General features: G+C 32.8%; 1 protein-coding gene across 1 annotated transcript in view; it reads right to left on the bottom strand.

The window, feature by feature from the left end:
• LOC123657648 overlaps nt 1-23,253 on the bottom strand; it is a 43,586-nt gene that overhangs the window by 5,289 nt on the left and 15,044 nt on the right. The window contains exons 4-6 of the mRNA XM_045593170.1: nt 11,579-11,714; nt 10,268-10,401; nt 1,620-1,821 (exon numbers count right to left, since the gene is read on the bottom strand). Coding sequence (XP_045449126.1) covers nt 1,620-1,821; nt 10,268-10,401; nt 11,579-11,714 — 472 coding nt within the window. The remainder of the gene's footprint in view (nt 1-1,619; nt 1,822-10,267; nt 10,402-11,578; nt 11,715-23,253) is intronic.

Raw genomic sequence — 23,253 nt, 5'->3', positions numbered from 1 at the left:
TCGTTGTAATTATTGAAGCTTATGGTTGTTTTATAATTATACAGTCCGGAAACGACCATACTTGCAGATGTCAAAGATTTAGTGCAACTTACGGATGGATCACGAATGCGTCTGGATTGCTGTGGAGTTGCCAGTCTGTCGCTAGATGTCATTGGCAAAATATTAATCAATCTACCCTTCGTCTCGTTGTCGTTTAAAACGAGACGAGTATACTTCAAATTACGTCTACAGCATTTTACGTACCATGGCAGGAAACACGCAAAAAGACGAATAATAAAAATATTAGAAATCTATACAAATAAATAAAACTGGAGAGTCTGCTTGTTATATTAAAATAACCGCTTTTTACTAAATACATATGGATATACCAAAATAACATTGTTTACAATTTTTGTCTGTCGTCTGTCTGACTGTCTGTCTTTCTGCCTATCTGTTTGTTCCGGCTAATCTCTGAAACGGCTGGACCGATTTTGACGGGACTTTCACTGGCCGATAGATGATGTAATACGGAGTCACTTAGGCTACTTTTATTTTACAAATTTAATTATTTTATAACTCTGCGAATTGAACAAATACTTTTTTGTTAAATTCTACGCGCACGAAGACACGGGCACAGCTGGTATTTTATATTATTTAATCTTATCTATGAAGTTATTTGTGAAACAAGTATACTTAATATGTACTAGTATGAATAAGGATATCGTATATGTTACTTGGGAGAGGGAATTAAATTAAAAATGTTTACTTTGTCACTGTCCAATAACGTCTAATAACTTTTCATATCTTTTTCGTTAGAAATAACGTACTTTAAAGGTTATCTCATCAATGCATTAAGACATTCAGAAGTTTGTTCACAAATCACAAACGAAAAACATCAAATCTTATATATAAAATTCTCGTGCCACAATGCTAGTTCTTCTTAGTTAGTTAGTCTACTCTTCCGAAACGGTAGGATCGATTTTTATGAAATTTTGTGTGCGTATCGGGTAGGTCTAAGAATCAGCCAACATCTTCTTACTCCTAAGTTATAAGGGGGGGATATGAGGGGTAATAACATATATGGCAAAACCACGTTTGAGGGGTCAGCTGGTAAATTCAAAAAATGTATAAAGCTAGGTTATTCATAAACATACTCAGATCACTATGCTGAAAATCGAGTACAACAAAATGAAACTATTAAAAAGTAATTCGAGAAGAAATTTAATAAAGATAAGTATGACAAGACTTAATACCCTGGTATTTCTCTTTGATAGTTAAAATAGAAAATTATCCAAGGAGAAAAGCTAGTTAATTCAAAACTCTTAAAAATGAAAGTAGGTGCCTTACAGTCTTGCCTTTTAGTTTCCGACCACTTAAGGAAATTCCCGAATACAAAATAGACTATGTGTTATTCTGGATTTCGACCCATTAGGTATGTAAACTAGTGTCGTTGATCGTCGATTGATTTAGTAATTTTTGTATTAAAAAGTGACTCTTTGCAGTCGTTTTTTCCGTTTGCAACCAAAACACAATTATATTAAAAATAAATTTATAAGAATAAATTATAAATGGACGAAATATCCTATCAATAATATAGGCTCATATCACAATGGCATTGCATAAAGTGATTTTTCAATTACCTCTTTCTATTTTGGGATCGCTATTCGCTGAATACAAAGCAACGGCCGAGTTGTCTCGATATAGGTCCCCCACTTTGGCCTCGCATCTGAGGATCGGCGCTCCTCTTTCATAATGAGCCGGCCACAGCTGGATCTGAACGTAGAGCTCCGATCGGAACAAACCTTCTGGAGCTGGCTGTACCTGGTACATTCCTGGTGTCACCTGCGAACAAAATTATATATATATGTTGAGGAGAGTACTCAAAATTCGGAGCAGCTCAACTGGGGAAGTATCATAAACTTATAAAAGATCAAAGCTAAATAACTACTGCTTCCAAGTAGTATTGTATTTCTGTGGTGGGTAGGGTAGCCAGTGCTACGCGGGACGGTGAGGGGTAAGGGTTGGCAACGTGCTTGCAATGGTACTGGTAATATTAATAACAACATAGACGAAATCCTAACAATAATTTTTTTAGCCCACTAACGTTCAGCTTTACTTAAAAATAAAAAGTTTGTTTCTAATTACATAACAAATTAATTAGAGTATCGTATACTTCTATATAGATTGTCTGAAACCTGATAATATGGGAAATCAACGCAAGTAAAGCCGTGAAGATCAGCTAGGTCATGATAAAAACAATTTCTTATTTCAAAATGTAGCGGCTGTTAAATTAATGCGTTTATCTAAATTCGCATTTTATAAAAGATATTTTATATAAAATACTGAGTGTATAAAGCGAAAGCCTCATCCATAAAGGGATTAGGATGTAAATCTTCCTCTGTACCTTAAGCTAAGAGTTGATTATGTAATACCTCAGATTTTCTTTCATAGATAACAGTGGAATAGAAATGGCATGGCGGTCGAATATTTTGCTATTTTCACATTCAAAAAATTTCACTTGTTTACCAACTCCTGATATCATCGGTAAAATCGATAAAGAATTACTCATCATCATTATCATCATTACAGTCTCCATCCATACAGTCCACTGCTGGACATAGGCCTCCACAAGTTTACGGCAAAAATAACGTGAACTCATGTGTAGAATGTTGTGTAAAGAATTACTACATACTATTAAACAAGTCCCCCGCAGTGTTGGTCTGTTCGTCAGAAACTTAAAAATGATACAACGGATTTTACAACATTATCACCAACAAACAAACTGAGGAAGATTTTGGGTGTAATGTGTAAAGATTTTGTGAAAATTTGATGAAATATGACGACATTTGTCAGTAATGTGTGGATAAGTCAAGCCATCTAACACCTTTCTAGTATAATCCTTTCGGCATATACAAAAACAATGTGGGGTTAAAAATGTTCTTCTTTTATAAATGAACAGATAAGTTGGAAATAACATATAATCTATCTTTTAGGAAAAGCCTATTTTACTCGTTACAACTTTTAAATGGCCAGGAGTAATGCGGTAAATGGAAAGCTATTAAGTTGGATATAGTACGAGTATTACTGTGGAGAGTTGTGTGGAGTATCGTACGTTTAATGCTTAATTCAACATAAAAACAACATGATAAATGTTAATTCACATTACGATAATTCTTTACACTTCTAATTTAAATTGTTACTTTAGGATTTATCATGAAATATAACTTAATAGTCGCGAAAATAAAATCAAATGCTAATGCGCTTCAGCTTGTAATATTCCACTGTTGGGCATAGGCCTCTTTTCCTATGTAGGAAAAGGATCAAAGCTTAACCCACCACGCTCTTCCAATACGGGTTGGTAGATATATTTCGCAGGTGTACGTGATAACAACCGAGACCGACAGCTTAGCGTGCTCTCCGAGGCATAGTGGGGAAACCCACAAGGACTACACAAGCACTAAGGCCATGACAAACATCTGTATGGCCAATACAAATGTTTGTCATGTACGGGGATCAAACCCGCAATCGTCAGCGCAACAGTCACAAAACTAGTGATGTGACCGTTGCACCAACGCATCGTCTTATGCATCCTAATGCAACTGCCACCAAATATTATAAATTCCTAATTTATTTAAAGATAAGTTTAAATAAAAAAAGTCGAATTAAATGCCGTATTCAGTGTTTGGTTCTATCATAATTGACTAGTCATTTATGTCAAAGAATCATAAACCATTTTAACAAGTGTAATCTAAGTGAGAATCCTATATTAAATTTTTTATTTATCTTTTCTGTTTAACATTTTTCGTTTTCTAAAGTTTTTCATTTGCCAATTTTAGTCAATTACAATTTAAGTATCGACAATATAAAAATCCACATAAAAGGGATATTGTCTTATTTATATTATTAAATTAATTACAGTAAGTTTAATGTGAAAGGTATACTTAATTTATTTATTTATTTACACTTTCATACACCAATACAAGGTTTTAACAGTATTACAAATGATATATAAAAAAAGAAATTCGCATATTACCAGTCATATTACTTTATTTAATATGACTGGAAAACAGAGTTAAATAATACTAGCGTCAAGCAAAGGACAATTAATTTGACATTTAAAGCCGACGTAGCGGACATTACTCGAAATTTGATAAACCGAGCTAAATGGAAATGCGTTAGCATCGCAAGCAACGTATTTTTGCATTGTATTGCAGTTTTCTTACAAAAGCATACTTCTAAATATTGCCCATATATATTATATCAATAATCAAATAATATACGTTCTGAGCTACATATTTCTTGATATACATAAATTTCGATTTCCTTTGCAAAAATTCCTTAGTGTCCAAGTCTTGGAATACTGCATTGTATTTTTTGAACTGGAAAAGTCTGTAAACGCTTCATTACTGCTAAGAACTTTCCTATACACGACATTTTTACGACGTTTTCCAACAAGGTGTCGTACTATCAGTTAGCAAATAACTTATACTAAACATAATATGTTATATTATATCATAAAAAATCGGGATATTCGACTTTGGCAGATACTGGAAACCAGACAAACATATATGACCGTGTATTCTATACCAATTCTAATTGAAATGTTAATCTTTGTTGAAAATGCTTTATGAAGGTTCCAAGAGGTCTGATCTCTAGAAATGTCATTTTCTATGTTAGTTGAAATGGGAAAAACGTCGGGACATAATCTCGTCATTCGTGTACAATTGAGAGAAGAAAGGTTAAGTAGTACAAATAAAAACTATTATAGCGAACTGTGGAAATCTTCTTTAATGTATTTTGTATTCACTCGTGTTTCTAAAATTATGCATGAAAAACCTTTTTTAACATAATTATTTCATCAATTAAATATTTATCTAGTAACTTTAATCGCCAATCAAATGTTATAATTATTGTAAGTAATATCTTTACAATTTCGACGGAATTAATTACATTTATAGTTACAAATATTTATTTATTTACTAAATTTAAATAAGATTTAATTCAAATGTTAAAGTATCTTATTTTAAGACAAATTTCCAACGAAAATTATGTTACATGAAAGTGGATTTAATTCGTAGCTCAAAGCCAGTAGCACTGCGGATGTCACTCATTATCTAGTATAAACACGTTGAAGGCGCTGCAAATGTTTCACTAGCTGCTTCGCTAACTGCTTTACATTCCGCTTCTTATGAATCAAATTTTAATTTAATCTCGATAACTACGTTTATTTTATACATTAATAAAAAATGTAAATTAATGTGTTCTACCATAATACTGGAAGAAAATGAGCGATTTGGCGAAGTCTATTGCAAAGACTTATTGCGATTAAAAGATGACTCGCTATTTTTTAAATGAATGGATTTCGAAAGTATTTATTTTTCTTTTTAGAAAACGTACGCAGAGTAGAAAAAATTATAATAAAAAAAAACCAAATGTAATATTATATATTAACAGATTTTTTAGAAAGCGTACACAGATTAGAAAAAATTATAGTAAAAAAAAACCAAATGTAACATTATATATTAACAGATTTTTTAGAAAGCGTACACAGATTAGAAAAATTATAGTAAAAAAAAACCAAATGTAATATTATATAGAAACAGATTTTTTAGAAAGCGTACCTCACAGATTAGAAAAATTTATAGTAAAAAAAAAAAACAATTGTAATATTATATAGTAGCAGATTGTATTATCACGATTTTACTCTTTTATTTTCATCAAATTTAATTTAATTTTAAATAGCCAGTAAGTCAGATATTAATTTTATCACATTTTGGATACAGAAATAAATAAATTCCACTTTTATTAATATTCGGGTGCGTCAGCTTGTATTTCTAATTGTAATAATTTACTAACGTCAGATTGTGACGAAGTAGTAACAATAAAAGGCGAATGTGAAAATCTAACAAAGGGTACTATTTTGAATATCTAAAGCGTAATTCACAAGCATTTAATTTGACTATTAAAGCCCGTCTATTGCGGGCGAAACTCATTATCTATGTTAAATATAGCCTATGCTAGCCTCGAAAATGTATCATCACTCAATTCTATCCTATAATCTGCGACACATTCTAGAATTTATATGACAATAGTATCATGTCGACAAGCTATTAACGATTTATATATTTAACTTACGTGTGGTTACGGCATCAAAGAATATAACCCCCTCTCTTCCCGTGGGTGTCGTAAGAGGTGACTAAGGGATAACACAGTTCTACTACCACCTTGGAACCCAAAAAATTGACCGGCGGCGGGATAACCACCCAACTGCTGGCTTTGAAATATACAGGTCGAATACGGGCAGTAGCGTCTTTGGTGCGACAAAGTCACCAACCCGCCTGCAGGCGGGTTGGTGACTGGCATGCCTAGCGTGGTGACTATGGGCAAAACACATGAGTTCACGCCATTTTTGGCGTGAACTTCTGGAGGTCTATGTCCAGTAGTGGACTGCGAAAGGCTACTGTGATGATGATGATGATGAATATTTAGCTATTAAACAATAATTTATCTATTAATAATTAAATATCTTCTATTACAAAATTACGCCTAGCTTTTTTCGAAATTTTTCATCATGCGCGGTAAAGTCTTTCTAGATCGTTCTTTTATAATGACAAAATAAATGTCAGTATAAAAATCACGAGGAACAAGAGCTTATGTTAAATCCACCGTATACTACGGACATCGTGCGGATATGCATGTTTAACGGCTTATCGTGCTCTCCGAGGTACGGTGGGGAGACCCACAAGCACTGCACAAATACCCAGACCACGGCAAACATCTGTATGCCCTATAAAAATGACTATCATGTGCGGGAATCGAACCCGCAACCGCCAGCGCAACATCCACAAATCAGTGCTGTGACTGATGCGCCAACGCATTGTCGTACTGATAAATTAAAAACTTATATTTAGTATAATTATGTGTAGGTACATGTAAATATAATTTAAATAAATAAATAACAAAAAATAGATAGCATATATGTTATAAACTATATCATTTAATATATGTATTAATAATAATTGAATATAAACTCTTTGTCTAAAACGTGTATGTAATAAGATATGTAACTCTGTTTGTATATCTTAGCTTCCTCGTACATGGCTAAGTAATGCTAAGTGTTATTGAGTTACAACTTCTAAATGAAATCAAAGAGCCTCATAGTTCTTTTCAAACTTATGGAAGAGAGCGCGGGAAACGGTTCGAGTAAGTTAGTAACAAAGTCAACTGTTTACTCTTTCGAAGTGAAAGACCGAGAAACATTCTCGGCTATTGTTCCTCTTTTAATTTCTAGTAGCATTCACTTAAAACGTGTGGAAGTGTCGCCGTATAACGCTACAATTTCTAACGAGAACAATAAGAAAACTCAAGACCAAAACGTAAATCTAGGAGTTTGTAAAATATGCCACAAGCCAGCGACGCTCGAATTAAAACTTGTATAGAAATTTAACCGTGTCTCGAGAAGGATTTACCCTGACGCGAATAAAGTGTTAATTAAACGTTGATGCTGTACGAAGTTATAGTGAATAAAGTTTTACTTGGTAAATTGAATTTCTGCAAAATTATGCGATTGGTATGAGAAAAGAGCTTTAAAATAAACTTCGAATCGACAAGTCGGTACGAATTGTAATTTTAAGATGTAAACTAAACATTTCCTTTTCCTCGTTGCTTTTACATTAAAAGAATCTCTCCTAAGAACAAGCTTGAAAACTTTTTATAAAATAAAATCTACTAAATTACTATGAAATATATTATAAGTGGAATTACATTTTAGGTTTAAGGGTTTGTGTGCTATTTTAAAAAGTTAATCTTTCGAAGATTTTAATTAACATCCTATATTTATAATCTAAAGTTAAAAAATATTTTGCTCTGTTACGAAATTACTACAGAGCGAATGAGATAATGTTTTGTACCAAATGATACCCTGATTGTTAAATTATTCCTTAAAATGGATCGTGAAGATTGCACTTAAATGGTTTCTTCGTATTAATATTATCGAAAGAGCCGTCTCAAGAATCACTTGTATGTATGTCATTTTAGTGAATCATAAGTATAAATTATGTTTAAGATGATTCGCTGAGGTGGAGAAGCCTGGATAGGGAAGTACTTCGACCTTACAGAAGATCACAACTAAATAATACAGCTTTTTAAGCAGTGTTGTGTTGCTGTGGTAAGTAAGATGACCAGGCTCCTGAGATTATTGGTGGTAGCCACACGTTTGTGATGCTTCTTGTGTAGCAAGCGTCTATAGGCTACGATAATCGCTTAACATCAGGTGAGCCGCAAACTTGTTTGCCGACCTAGTTGTATAAAAGAAATATATTTTCGGGAATCATTCGAAAAAGCAACATATACTCTAAACCCCTAGGTTTCAAAGCCATGGTTATCCGTTTTACGCCATACCTTGATCGTATTGACATGTTTTAATATTCCTATTTATTCCCATTTGTTAGTCGCTTTGGTCACTAGACTATACCCTATAACCTAATCAGGCGCGGATATTCTTTCATATTTATTCATACGAATATTTTTTGTGTTACTGCCAGTTAAATTGCGAAATTGTTCTAAACTCCTTTCTAGAGTCGTAATAAAAAGTAATAATTCAAATACATACGTCCCTAACCTACACTAAATTTAAATCTGGTTTACAAATTCTAAATTGGAATAATTTTCGAACTTGGATTTGCGAACTGTAATTAGACTTTCCGGATTGTAATTGGGACGTAGGGGTATCAGATACATACGTTTTCAATTCGGTAGTAATTATTGTAAGACCTGAGTCGTTATATCGTCCGATATCTGTAATAAGACTATCGTTTAAACTTTATACTGTAACGCTATGTACTAATGTTACAAATTGGGCAAACTGTTTGTTAAATTTTTACAAATTTTTATCGAGTATTTTAAATCTTAGGAAAAAATATTGTTACGTGTTAGGGCTAGTGGGCGTGGGTTCGAATCCCACTTCTGGTGTGCCTTCCTGACGAGTTTCTCAATTTCCAACGCCCATTGTTGTAGTCCTTCTCCTGAGCGTTGGACTCTGTCACGCAGTTGGGCACGGAACAACTGGTGTCGGAAGTGAGATTTGGAGATGCCAAAGTCTCCAGAAGAGTCAGCAGGTCTTTCTCTCCAAACCCTTCGAACCCCTAACACGTAACAATATAATAGTAGGCTAATTTTATCGGAGTTTACTCCTTAAGAATTTACCATTGAGTAAAGTTAAAAGGAGTAAAATCTACTGAATGAATGACCTCGTTACGGTTTTGTAACATTATTTGATTCGTTTATTTACCATTTGATATGGTATTAATCTTATTCTTAGTCTAGTAAGCCTTTATGTGCCTATTTAGACAGTCGATCTGAAGGAGTAAACTCCACTCGTGCGTCGGAGCTGACACACACATTTTTTTTCAAGGCTACTAAATAAAGGTTGAATTAGGAATTAAATGATTTTGAATTTTATAATTAACTTTGTTGAAAGTTTGTCTAGTAACTTTTAGTTTCCAATATTTTATATCATGTATTTTAATTAATACATACACGTACATTTAATTTATATTATTATATAATATCTTCAATAATATCTGCTCTTAGTCTTCTTCATACAAGTATTTTGAGGCCTCTTAAATTTGAAGAAGCAAACATACTTTAATTTAAACCATTAATATAATGCGTGTATCACTTTTGGACGTTATTGAAAAGCCCACAGAAAATATTTTCACATCATTCTTTTTTATATACACCTAATAAATTTTGATTATATTTTGAAACATTAAAATCGAACAAATTTCGCAATATTAAGCGTTTAACAATAAGTCTTATATGTATTTAAAAGGAGGTAATTCGACACCTCTAAGAAATATTATTATATATCGGTCACCAACCCGCCTGCCCAGCGTGGTGACTATGGGCAACACACATGAGTTCACGCCATTTTTGGCGCAAACTTGTGGAGGTCTATATCCAGCAGTGGACTGTGATAGGCTGAAATGATGATGATGATGATGATGAAGAAATATTATGTCAACTGGTAAAAAGTATCAATACCATATATATACTACTACTACAGTCTCACTAAGTCTGCAAATGTATCAAAAAAAAAAACTTCATTTGAACGATTATCGAAATTTTGTTTTTTTAAGCTCTTTTGTATGTCTACGATAAATCGAATTGACGTAGTTTTTTTAAAGTGAGATAACATGAATAGTTCATTAATCCGATTTGTTTCTTAAATTCGTAAAATGTATCCCATTTACCGATAAAATTTTAGAAAAATCGAAAATATACTTACAGATATATCGTTAATGTAGAATGTAAGCTCTGAAGGGGGGCGACTGGGTCCAGACGTGCAATTCCCTCTCAGTACATCGCCCGGCATGTAATAGTGTTGACTTGTGTGGATCGTTGGAGACGATGGAGGTAGAACTACGAAAAAAAAAAATTAAAGAAAATTGATTAATTTTACATTGATTCTAAAGTGGTTACTGTAAAGTATCAAAAAACTTAAGAAACTGCGATAAAACCCGAAAAAGTTTTATCATTATAATTTTACTTGGATAAAATATTTTTAATAATAATTGTGATTAAAATTTGACTCTATATATCACTAAAAGTATGTGTGAGAATGGTAAAAATATCTAAATCTTAACGAAAAAGAAAATTAATTAAAAGATATATATTTCAATACTGTATGTTTCTAATTAGTTCGTTTTAATTTTTTAACTAAAAGAAAAGCGTTATTTTAATAAGTACTTTAAAATAAATATAATTCAAAAACTGTAAATTAATCATTTCATAAATAAATGCTTGGATAGTTTTAAAAATATAACCTATATTTTTTTAATTCAGTTTCAAAAGCACGTTTTTACTAATATCAGATTAGATTAACGTGATAAACTTTGAAAAAACAAAATTTAATTTATTAATTAGAATACTGATTCGGGTTTAAATAATATTGTTTTATTCTAAGAACAGGCGTAGTAATTTATTAAAATTTATAAAACAGAAATGTATAAATAAAGTTCATAGAATTTTGCTGTTATTACTCAACGTAAATATAATAAACTAGCTGTGCCCGCGACTTCGTCCGCGTGAAATTTAACAAAAAAGTTATTATTCTGTTCGCAGAGTTATAAAATAAATCAAATTCTAAAATAAAAGTGGTCCTGTCAAAATTGGTCCAGCCGTTTCAGAGATTAGCCGGAAAAAAACAAACAGACAAACAGACAGAGAGACAAAAATTGTAAAAAAAATATTAATTTGGTATATGTACCATGTTATAGGTACATCCATATGCATTTTGGAAAAAGCTGTTATTTTAATATTACAAACTGACACTCCAATTTTATTTATTTGTGTATTATATAAATATATATGATTTTTATTGTAAAAAAATCTATGATATTTAATTTAATCTTTTAACATTATTTATAGTTCTTTGTAATACGAAAATTGTTTGATGTTACTTTTTTAAATAAAAACTGAGATTTCTTTGTTCATATAGGCTTCAAAAGAACTGAATCATATTTGTATAGAGCCAATAATATTATTTAATTTGAGGAATATAATGATTAATATGTCAGTTAGTTGTAAGTAAACTTACCAACAACATCCATAGTGTTAGACACGATGGACGTCGCAAAGGATGGTGCGTCAGCCGTGACCTCGCAACTGAAGTTACCGGAGAGGCCGAAGCTGACACGCGTTAGGACGACCTGACTTTGATTTGATCTGGCCAGCTGTGGACAAAAAAGTTATATTAATAACTAGCTGTGCCCTGCGATTTTACCCGTAACAATTACACAACAAATAGTCCTAAAATATAAATATAACTTTGTTTTAGATTTGAGTGTGTTTTAGTAATTTTTGAAGTTATACTTTTTTTGGCGCGTTAACGAAAATTATGAAAATAAATGGTTACAATACGCGCGCACACCGTCACAAAAAACTGACACCCTGAAGAATCCGATACAACGAAGAAAAAGTTAGCGAGCCAATTAAGTAAAACTTCTTATGTGCGTACATAAGTCACACACACTTTTTTATTTCTTACTTGTGATTTTGCAGTACAGTTAAGTAGCCTGATTTGTTTTCTTTGTCACGCATGTTATGTCCACATCTAATAGATCCAAGTATATAGATACTTTTTAGACTTTTAATACTTTATATGTCTATATTAAGCGATTGTGGTTAGTTTTGTGGACTAATAAAAAACCTTCCTCGGTAAATGGACTATCTAAAACATAAATCCTTTTTTTAATCGAACCATCAATTTCTGAGATTAGTGCGTTCAAAAAAAAAAAAAAAAACCTTTTATACTATTGATATAGATTACACAAATACATCGAATTTTAGAATCTCTTCATTTTATTTTTGTCAATGAAAAGTTATGGAATTCATAGTGTTAGAAACTTTCCCACGACCCGGCTCCTCTACTCAGTGACGTCGTGCGACGGAGCGCGGAGGGCGGGGCAATAGCGCCGCGTGCGCCACGTCACATCATGCGGTGGCATCGCTCTCTTTGCTTCGAGCTCGCGCCAGCGACGGACGTACTCTCTAGTGCTAATAGAACGCGTACTTGTACTTGTATTGATAAACATTTAGTTGATGTAAATGCATAAATCTTGTAAGGTTACTCCGTGTCTTATTCTTTTTAAAATAAAATTCTCTTTCACTTCTGATTTCTAAGAATAGATTTATATGACTATCCTAATACAATCAATTACATAACTGGCAATCGTTATTCTACAATCGTAATGCGATTGCTAACTAAGATATTGTATAGTTTGGTATTTACCTGAATAGTCAATTATAATGCTTATATATGACCTGGAATAATCTCGTTATATTTCAGTGGTATTAAGAACGTAATGTAACACTTTAAAGTACTAGTTATATTGTTTGTTCAGTAGTGACTTAAGAACGGTTACATAATTGTCTTTCATGCTATACTAGCAAAACTGTAAATGGTTAAATTTTACTTATTACAATTGACATGATTTGATGAAGTTCTGAACATAACATACCTATATATATATAACTAGGTCGTCAAACAAGTGTACGGCTCACCTGATGTTAAGTAATTACCGTAGCTAACAGACGCCTACAACACCAGAAGCATCTCAAGCACGTTGCCGACCCTATGCCCAATTCCCCGCAGGAGCTTTGATCACCTTACACACCAACTGGAACACAATACTGCTTGAAAACAGTATTATATAGATGTGGTCTTCTATAAGGTTGAGTTAGTACCCCAATCAGGCTCAGATGGCGAATGCTAGCGCGACCCCATCTCGCCCCACCCAGGCGGATGACTGCTAATACGTGGTGGTTTTTAGTCAGTAGGAGTCTGACATAACCCTCTGGCGCCCCCGCGCTGGAGGGTATCCATGATGGATTTTCCCCACGTAAAAAGAAAAAAAAGTACCCCAATCAGGCTGCTCCTTATTTTGAGAAGGAAATTTCCGGCTGTACCCTACCTCAGTTAAATATTAATAGATGTATAAAGCCTACAAAATTCTAATGACGACAGCTTATTATCCATTTACTTTTCAATTTCTTCTGTCATTTAATACGTAATATTTTTGACATGAAAAGAAATATCTCTATGATAATCCTTGAGACCCATTTCAAAGCAAATTATATAAGATTGTGAGTGATATGTAAAGGTTGGTGACAAATAATATATGAGGGTACTTTCCATTCATGTGTGGGAAGGAGTTTGAAATTTTCAAATATTTTATTTTATACTAGTAGTTGCCCGTGGTTTCGGTTGCATAGAAATTAATAATATTTACAAAGAGTAAAGTAGTGTAAAATCATTATTTTACAAAAATTCATAACCTCTTTGTAACACATTTATGGTTCGACTTTCGTGCGTTAGAAATACGAGACTGCTCGCAAAGCTCGCTTTCAATCACGCTTCATGGAACAATCGAGCGTTCCCTTAACTTTTTCAAGCCATTTTTAGTTAATTTCAGTAAAACAAACTAACCCCCCCCCCCCCCCCCCCCATTTACCACACAGAATTCCCGTAAACGCTGGGATAATTATTTATGTTATATAAAATCAAAACCCTATAAATAAAATTTCAAGCTTCTAAAATTTCTAATTCCGATATAACAGGAAAACCTCAGGGCTTTTGTTTTCCTAAATCAAAGTCATGTCACCTTGCAAAGGCGCATTTACTTTGTAAGTCCCGTAGTGTAAGTATGGTTAACTGAGGTAAGGCACATCAGGAAATGTTATTTTCACAATCTGAAGCAGCCCGACTGGGGAAGTACCTCGACCTTACAGAAGATCACAGCTAAACAATACTGCTCTCAAACAGTATTGTGCTCATGTGGCAAATAAGGTGACCAGAGCTACTGGGGGGAGTGGGGTCGGCGACGCGCTTGCGATGCTTGTAGTATTCCAGATGTCTATAAGCTACGGTAATCGCTTACCATCAGATGAGACATAGGCTTGTTTACTGACCTAGTTGTATAAAAAAAAAAATAGGTGTCGAATGCTAGCGCGACCCCATCTCGCCCCGCCCAGGCGGACGACTACTCACACGTGGTGGTTTTTTTAGTCAGTAGGAGTCTGACATAACCCTCTTGCGCCCCCGCGCCGGAGGGTATCCATGATGGATTTTCCCCACGTAAAAAAAAAGTTGTATAAAAAAAAGTTTAAGATATATTGAGGCGTAAGAATTACATCAAGGCTAAAATAAAATACATTTGATTATTTTTTATTATTATTATTAACAACCAATACCTAACCTCTAAAAGGTCTAAAAGGGTCTAAAAATAAAGGGTGAAATAATATTCTAACTCCAGAAATAACGGAGTTTCCATAAAAAAATCATCTCCTATTTTAAACATTTAGGTTTTAGGTAGGTTAAGATTTTCACGAAAACTGAAACACGTGTTGACTCATTTTTAATAATTAGTAATCCACTACAATTTCATGTTTTCAGCTCCAAAACTAAAGAATTTCTCATTTAAACTTTCAATTCCTATTTCATTCTTTTAAGGGTAGATTATCACTAATGCTGTAATACATATGTATTCATTTTTAATCAATAGAGGAATAATTAAGTTTCATGCTTCTTATTAAAAAAAAAATCAATAACGGACGGATTGAATGATAAATACAAATTTTCAACCCCGATTTGATATTTGTTCTTATTGGGCGTCTGTTACAATATATTTGTATAATTTGCAACACAAAAAATGGAAGACCTTCATACAAACTTGTCGAGTCCTTAGACCACATTAATCCGGTCCTGTCACTAAATCCGTTCTTAGCGGACTTTCACTAACTTTAAACTACATCTGAATTACATTTCAAACTTGTCGCACAAAAAATGTCGGACTTTCATACAAAACTGTGAGAGCCCTAAGACAATTTAATCCAGCACTATCAAACCGTTTATAGCGAAATTTTACTTACTATAAACTACATCTGAGGCGATTTACAGTTTGTAGCATACAAAACTAAGGACTTTTATAAAATCTTTCGAAGACATTCTTAATGCGGCGCTATTGAAAAATCCGTTCTTAGCGTACGTCTACTAACTATAAACTTCTCCTTGCCATATTCATCCTCATGTGTACAGCAGTTTTTGAGATTTTGTGATGTATCAATGGCCTGACGATTATATATATATGGATATGTCTTTAGGAATTGAATAAACAGAATATCGTCATATTATATCGAATATTTTGAATATATTTATTAACCTTACGTTTTATATAAAGTGTTTTTTTTACGTTTTGATAGTTCATTAAGTATATATTTGTCCTTTTATTATTCTTCTGATATCCCAAATAATTGTAATATGTATGTTGTGTTAGAGAGTTAAGCTTGCGTCTAATCTTAATATATATAAATCTCGTGTCATGGTGTTAAACATTGAACTCCTCCGAAACGGCTCGACCGATTTTAATAAAATTTTGTGGGCATATCGGGTAGGTCTGAGAATCGGCCAACATTTATTTTTCATACCCCTTAGTTATAAGGGGGGGGCGGGTTAATAAGATATATGGCAAAGCAACGTTTGCGGGGTCAGCTAGTTGTTTTATAAAATGGTATACTGAAACAATTTCGTCAGATTTTATCGCGGTTTATTAAGTTTTTTTAGATGCTCGATGTTTCGGATACTTTACAGCAAACATGGTCACGGTAGGACTGACTGATTCGCGTAAACATTAGAAAACACGAACTGTTTGGTATACTCGATAGAAATGTAATAAAATAATTATAGGAAATAAAAAAAATATATGTTATGCACTAATTTCACAGATAAACTGTCATACAGTGTAGCGGGCGCCAAAACTCGTACAAGTTTGATACAAAATGGATGTTTACATAAACATAAAGCGGATTAAATGATGCAACGTACACTGAATTCAATTTCATCATATTTTACCATCAGAAATGCAGCGGAGAATTCACAAAACGAGACAAGTTTTAGTATGTCATGTCATCATGATTTTCTGAAATATAGCAGTGTTGCTTTTCAGTATTTAAAAATACGTATATATTTTGTTTATATTTTATCTACCCTTTTGTCTACCTTCGTTGATTTAACGATTTCTGCTGTTTCTGTCAATTAAAATAAAGCCTATGTCAGTCAGTGATATCGTAGACGTAGTTGGTGAAAGAATTTGTTAAAATTTTTCGAGTTGAGTTAATCCAAAACAAATAAAAATCTTTTCTATTTACAACATACATACATATTTATATATTATATATGAGTAGGTTGTATGGCTTTTAATTTTTGTAGTGTAATAAACAAAAGCTGAATAAATCATGTTTTATGGATGATTATGTGTTATGATTTTTTCTGTTTAAAAAAAGAGATAAAAAGAAATTATGAAATCTTAAAGGTATAATTTGTATGCAATTGTCAAAGTAACTATATTCAAGTTGGATTAAAATTATATGAGTTTATCGCGAACAGACAATTAGGAAAACGTGGCGAGGGATTTCGGCTTAAAATATGTAGTGATTCGCTTTTCCGCCTTGTTCAGTAACTATACAGTATCTATCTGACATATTGTACGGTGCGATCACCAATGAGATATATTTCAAACTGACTAGCTTTGTTACAATATACACATTACTATAACTACAAAAAAATATATAGCTTAGAAATTTCCATAGAAATGTAGTCTTCACTAAATCCTTCTCACCTACAATGTAACACGTACACGTTTTATTCTGAAACGAATGTTAACTCGGCACGTTTTGCAGCTACAAAGCGTTTGTTATTTTCATTTTTATTTCAATTTTTTTGTTGGCAACCACCTTAAAACTATAGATTAATATTTTTTATATATACGCTACAGTACAGTGCTGTGTAGTTACAGCAGTAAAGAAAGCCACCCCCGCTCTTCCCGTGGGTGTCGTAAGAGGCGACTAAAGGATAACACAGTTCCATTACCACCTTGGAACCTAAAAAGCCAACCGATGACGGGATAACTATCAAACTAGTGGCTTTGTAATACACAGGTCGAAGACGGGCAGCAGCGTCTTCGGTGCGACAAAGCCAGCTCTGCGGTCACCAACCCGCCTGCCCAGCGTGGTGACTATGGGCAAAACACATGAGTTCACGCCATTTTTGACGCGAACTTTGCGGAGGCCTATGTCCAGCAGTGGACTCCGATATGCTGAAATGATAATAACCACAAAAAAAAAAAATAGTGCAAGATTCAAAAATGACGCGATACCTATATTTCGGTAATTAATTTTATTTGTTCATATTTTGTAAATATACGACTATACAGTAAAACGAGCGTAATTTATGTTAAATATGAAAAGATCTCTCATTAATTACCGCTAAGTGAATATAAGAACACACTTGCACTTAACGATGTTACTTAACCTTGACCAAGCGCTGACCCCGCATAGGTACACCTAGGCGTTCACATACGTAAGTAGATAGACGAGGGAATTAATTATATGCGAACAAGCTACTATAACAAATTAGATCTTCATACGTGAGTAATCTTGAAAAAGTGCCAGTGATAAAATTTTAAAAATGGAATCCTTTAACGTTGTGATGTTCATTAATATTGTTACTTAAAAATAATAATAATAATGCTATAGTTTTAAATCTGGATTTGCAATGTATTTTTAAATTTATTATCGGTGTGTATTACTCGTATATACTTCTTAAATTGATTAGTCTGGTCGAAATTAACATTTGTCGTAACTGAGAACAATGCCATCAAAGTACATTATTTTTAAAATATACTTGAATTTTTTTTTTTTTTTTTTGTTATAATTTGTATTAATTAATTCTATTACATTTTCCTAAAATACCTAGTAGTTTTATAGCGAAGTACTTGTGACTAGATACAAAGTTATTTTTTATACAACTAGGTCGAGAAACAAACGTACGGCTCATCTAATGGTAAGCGATTACCGTAGCTTATAAACGCCTGCAATCCCAGAAGCATCACAAGCACGTTGCCGATCCTACATCGGCCTCCACGGAGCTCTGGTTTCTTACCACAGAAATACAGCACTGCTTGAAAGCAGTATTATTTAGCTGTGTACTTTTGTAAAGTCGCGCTGCTTCCCCAGTCGGGCTGCTCCAGAATTTGTGCGCAGGATGTATACTGCTGTGCCCTACCTTAGTTGATTTTGCCTTACTTATCTTTAAATTTATTATAAATAAATAAATAATAAATATCATATAACATACACACACGGTCGTCTGTTCCTATGGTAAGCAACTTAATGCTTGTGTTACAGGTAACAGCCGACTGTTATAACTATATATTTATATATTTTTATAAATATACATATTAATAATGCATATATAAATACAAATATTATATTACACCAGGCACAGAAAGCAGGGCCACTACAAACCGCGCCAGCGGGATAGGCTAGTAGTATTATAGTGTATATTTTAATGTGTATGTGTACTTATAAGATACTACCCTCACTTTGACGTAATTCACCTAACGTATCATGATATAGATTTCCATTCAAGACCGTACCTAAAGATTTGCATATAAACAGCTTTGAATCTTGACAGAGGGATTGAATAAAATTAAGTGTATCATATCAGGAATTTCAATTAATCGTTTAATCCGAAATGTCAGTGCAACAAAGGATCTTAACAAAACAATTACGGTCTATTACTGAATATTGTTCAGGCGCGTCGAGGCGAGGGTTCTTTGTGTAACTTGGAAACGCTTTAAGAGATGAGAGGAAGCGCTGATAATATACTTGAATTCGAAGTGTCTTAAAGTAACTCTAACTATAATAGTCTAGCTGGCAAAAGCTTTTAATGGTATCGGTGAGAAAGAGTGATGCTGAATCCATCACAGTAATCCAAATGATAAATGTACCAGTTTCCGAGTTTCTTTTTAAATAATAGAAACTTTCTTATGCTATTTTACTTCGCCACTAAGTATACATTTTATCATTATTTTGAATCAATGTAACCACAAAATATAATATAATATACATAGTGTTTAGGTAAGGTCTTAGTTTTAGTAATAAATACTGTATTACCTGTGTTCATTTACACTATTTAAAGAATATTTTGACATATTTCCCATCTTTGAGGCTGTATTAAATTTTATATTTCATGGTGTATTATTGTCACCAGTATATTTTATGTTGTATTACTTACTACAAGATAAAATACAAATGAGCTCACGCCATTTTTGGCGCCAACTCGTGGAGGCCTATGTCCAGCAGTGGACTGCTTTAGGCTGAAATGATGATGATGATGATGATGATGATGATGATGATGATGATGATGATGATGATGATGATGATGATGATGATGATGATGATGATGATGATGATGATGATGATGATTACTTACTAGCTGTGACCCGCAGTTTCATCCGCATCAATTTGAGGACATATAGTTTGTCCTAAATTGCTATATATAAAAACTATATATGTATAATATTATAGACCTTAGCCTTTTTCAGACTATCTAAAAAAAAGTATTTGTTACTTCGGGCTAGTATGTAGCTCCTGAGATTTGCGCGCTTAAAGAAACAAACCATTTAGCTTTATAATACTGGAATAGATATAATTATTTTTTTTTTTCTTAAATAGCCTTCCTCTTATACCTTAACCCGCTTTGAGAAGTTCAACTAAGAATTTAATTATATCAAAGAGAAATGTAGGTAAATGTTGTTAACAATAACGCGAATGATAAATGGTCACCTGCATCTGTTTCGGACAATACCAATTTTGTTCCGCATTTTGTACTGAATAAACAGGAGTGAAGTAATAGACTCTTAGTGTAATGCTCAACATTTTAATATAATTTTAGTCCAAAATGCAACGTGCACTATAAACAGCTTGGAATGAACTAAGCTTTAGTGCATAATTATTGTACTTATGATTTTAGTGTGCACTTTTTGTGGTATAATAACTTGAATTTTGTTTGAATTTCGCAAATTTTGGAATTTATTTTTGTTGTGATTTTTACATCCGTAAATGCTAGTGGTGATGAGATTTAACTATTATTTTTATGTTTGTAATATTTTGAGCGTAAAAGACTAACACGTTATGTAATATGTATGACTTTAATTTTGATATTTAGGAAAAGATGTAGAATTTAATTATATTTTATTACGATATGAAATCGGAGTTTAGCAACTTTTATCGGAAAACCCAACATACAAATATGACGACCGACATACATATATAAAAAAAAAACAAATATTGATGTAGATAGTGTAAAATATTGTGATCTTTGTTAACTGTTTGATGAGACGAGTTTCGCATGATTTAAATGTTCTTAGTGACTTACATATAGAAATTGCTTTAATTTGTTCAAATGTGATAACTTATAATATAATGACTTATATGTGGTTACTGATGCATATTTTAAGGTGAACTAAGTTGACATATATGGTTGGAACTAACGACTTGAGACGACTAGAGATAAATATAGTAAATTAAAAATAAGGATTAATTGTTTTTTTTTTTTATTTTATTAGTAAGACGCTCATACATATTTCACTGAAAACCTGGTCCTTTTTTTATACAACTAAGTCGGCAAAAAAGCGTACGACTCACCTGATGGTAAGCGATTACCGTAGCTTATAAACGCCTGCAACATCAGAATACTATTCCCGAGTCCCCAAGGAAGTCTGGTCATCTTACTCACCAACAGGAACACAACGCTGCTTTACAAAAGTATTATTTAGCTGTGATCTTCTGTAAAGTCGAGGTACTACCCCCGACTGGGCTCCATATTTTGAGGAAAATTCCAGCTGTGCCCTACCTCCGTTAAAATACTAGGAAAACCGTCACTTAGGTGCTAGTGACTCCCCAAACAGCGATTCATTATTATTATTCAGAGATCAAGGGCAGCCGTAGCAGAGAAGCAGCAGAAGTATTTATTAAGAGATGTTTTTTTTTTTTAATTTATTTAAGAATTAATTATACGTATAGAGTTGTTGTATACAAATATTCATCATTGTAACTCACGTTTAAAGATTTTTATACATTATTACGTTATTATTATACAGATATATTAATATCAAGTGAAAGGAACGAAAAAAGGAAGTGAAAGGATGATATTCTTTCAAGTATCGCAATGTAATGATTTCAAAAGCTATTGATGTATTTTTGTACAAAAATGTAACAAAATATTCTTATTTTATACTAAATTTTTTTACGGAAAATTCTCAAATAGCCACTTCTAAACATTAGCTCAGTACAAGTTAAATCAAATTGGAGATTCTTTTAAAGTACCCATTTCAAAAGATAAACGCGAGAACATATTTAGGAACTTGACTCACGTAAGGACCCTTCCAACCCTTTTATAGTATTCAGTGATACCAACTTGACATCTTTCACAAAAGTGTTAGACGAATTGTACGTAACCTAAATGTTAGCTCCCGAGAGAAATGACACACCTAGTGGTTTTATCTCGGAATATGAGAATTTCACTATTAGAATATTTTTATCCATTTTTAGACGACCGCCTAAAATATGAAAATACTATTACTATTTAAGGGATTTTTTTAAGTGTATTTTTTTGTCATCGTAATGTTTTTCATACTTTGCTAAGTTTGATTTAATTTTTATAAAGCTTTACTTTTATTATTTTTCTACTATATTTAAAAGGTCAAGAGTACCCTAAACCGAAGAGCATGTATGAATGGAATAATGAAAGTGGACGAAGCGAAAGAAGTATGTAAAGATCGTAGCAAGTGAAAAGAAGTGGTCTCCTCCTACCCCTACGGGAAAGAGGCGTGATTATATGTATGTATGTAAAACTATATTTAATTATAAATAATATTGCTTGTACTTAAATAAATAAAAAATACATCACAATCAACAGCCTCTAGTAGCTTTTTTGTCCGGCTTCAGAAATACACACAGTACCCTCGCAAAAACGCCTAGACCACGAAAAACATATATGGTGAATAATGTCATGAGTAGGGATCGAACCCACAACCGCAAGTGCAACAGCCAATACTGTAACCGCTGGGCCAACGTGTCGTCAATTTAATTGTAGGAATATAATATTGGATTCGTTCTGTAAAATTATTTTAGAAAATGTTTCAATTGAATGAACGCTAAAACATTCCTACCTGTATTTACCTATATGTATCTACCTACATAAATTTGAACTGAACAGGATTTACTTACTCATTTTTTTTATTTTCGGTTCATTGCTCTAGTATAAATATTTGCTACAGACTAGGATTATAAAACCAGATGTCTGGCATGGATTAGACTATGACTATACAAACTTATGCGCTAACGTAAGGAAGCGACACAATGCGACCCGTTACAATACTAAACAATAATTCTAGTGACATGAATTAACGCGTCAACGTAGAACAGTATAAGATAAAATAACTGTTTGATATTTCCGCATTGCATGGTGTCGAGTAGCGTTGACATATTTAACACTCATGTATGACAATGGCTAAAGAGACGAAGTTTTATCAAACGCTGAAATAGTTATGTATTAATTTTTTACTTACAAAATTTGCTCTGAACTACCGATATATAGGTTAACGTTCGAAAAATATCTTAATTTATTGCAGTAGTAATGACTACTTACCAAAAAATCAAACCTTAATTATATTACAGATATAATTATATATATATATATATGAAGCTGTTGCACTCTTCATTTAATTTAAATTACCCGCGCATTTAGTTTATCTATGGTGGCAACTCGTTGCACTAAGTTCATTCTAGAATCTACAATAAAATTATCTGGCTTTAAACGTTAAAAGTTAAACTTTATTAAAAATAAATAATTGTAATTGTGAAAACAGT

The sequence above is a fragment of the Melitaea cinxia genome, chromosome 11 (assembly GCF_905220565.1).
Source record: "Melitaea cinxia chromosome 11, ilMelCinx1.1, whole genome shotgun sequence".
Taxonomy (NCBI): domain Eukaryota; kingdom Metazoa; phylum Arthropoda; class Insecta; order Lepidoptera; family Nymphalidae; genus Melitaea; species Melitaea cinxia.
The sequence above is the reverse complement of the archived record's forward strand: the minus strand, read 5'-3'. Positions and strand labels throughout refer to the sequence as shown.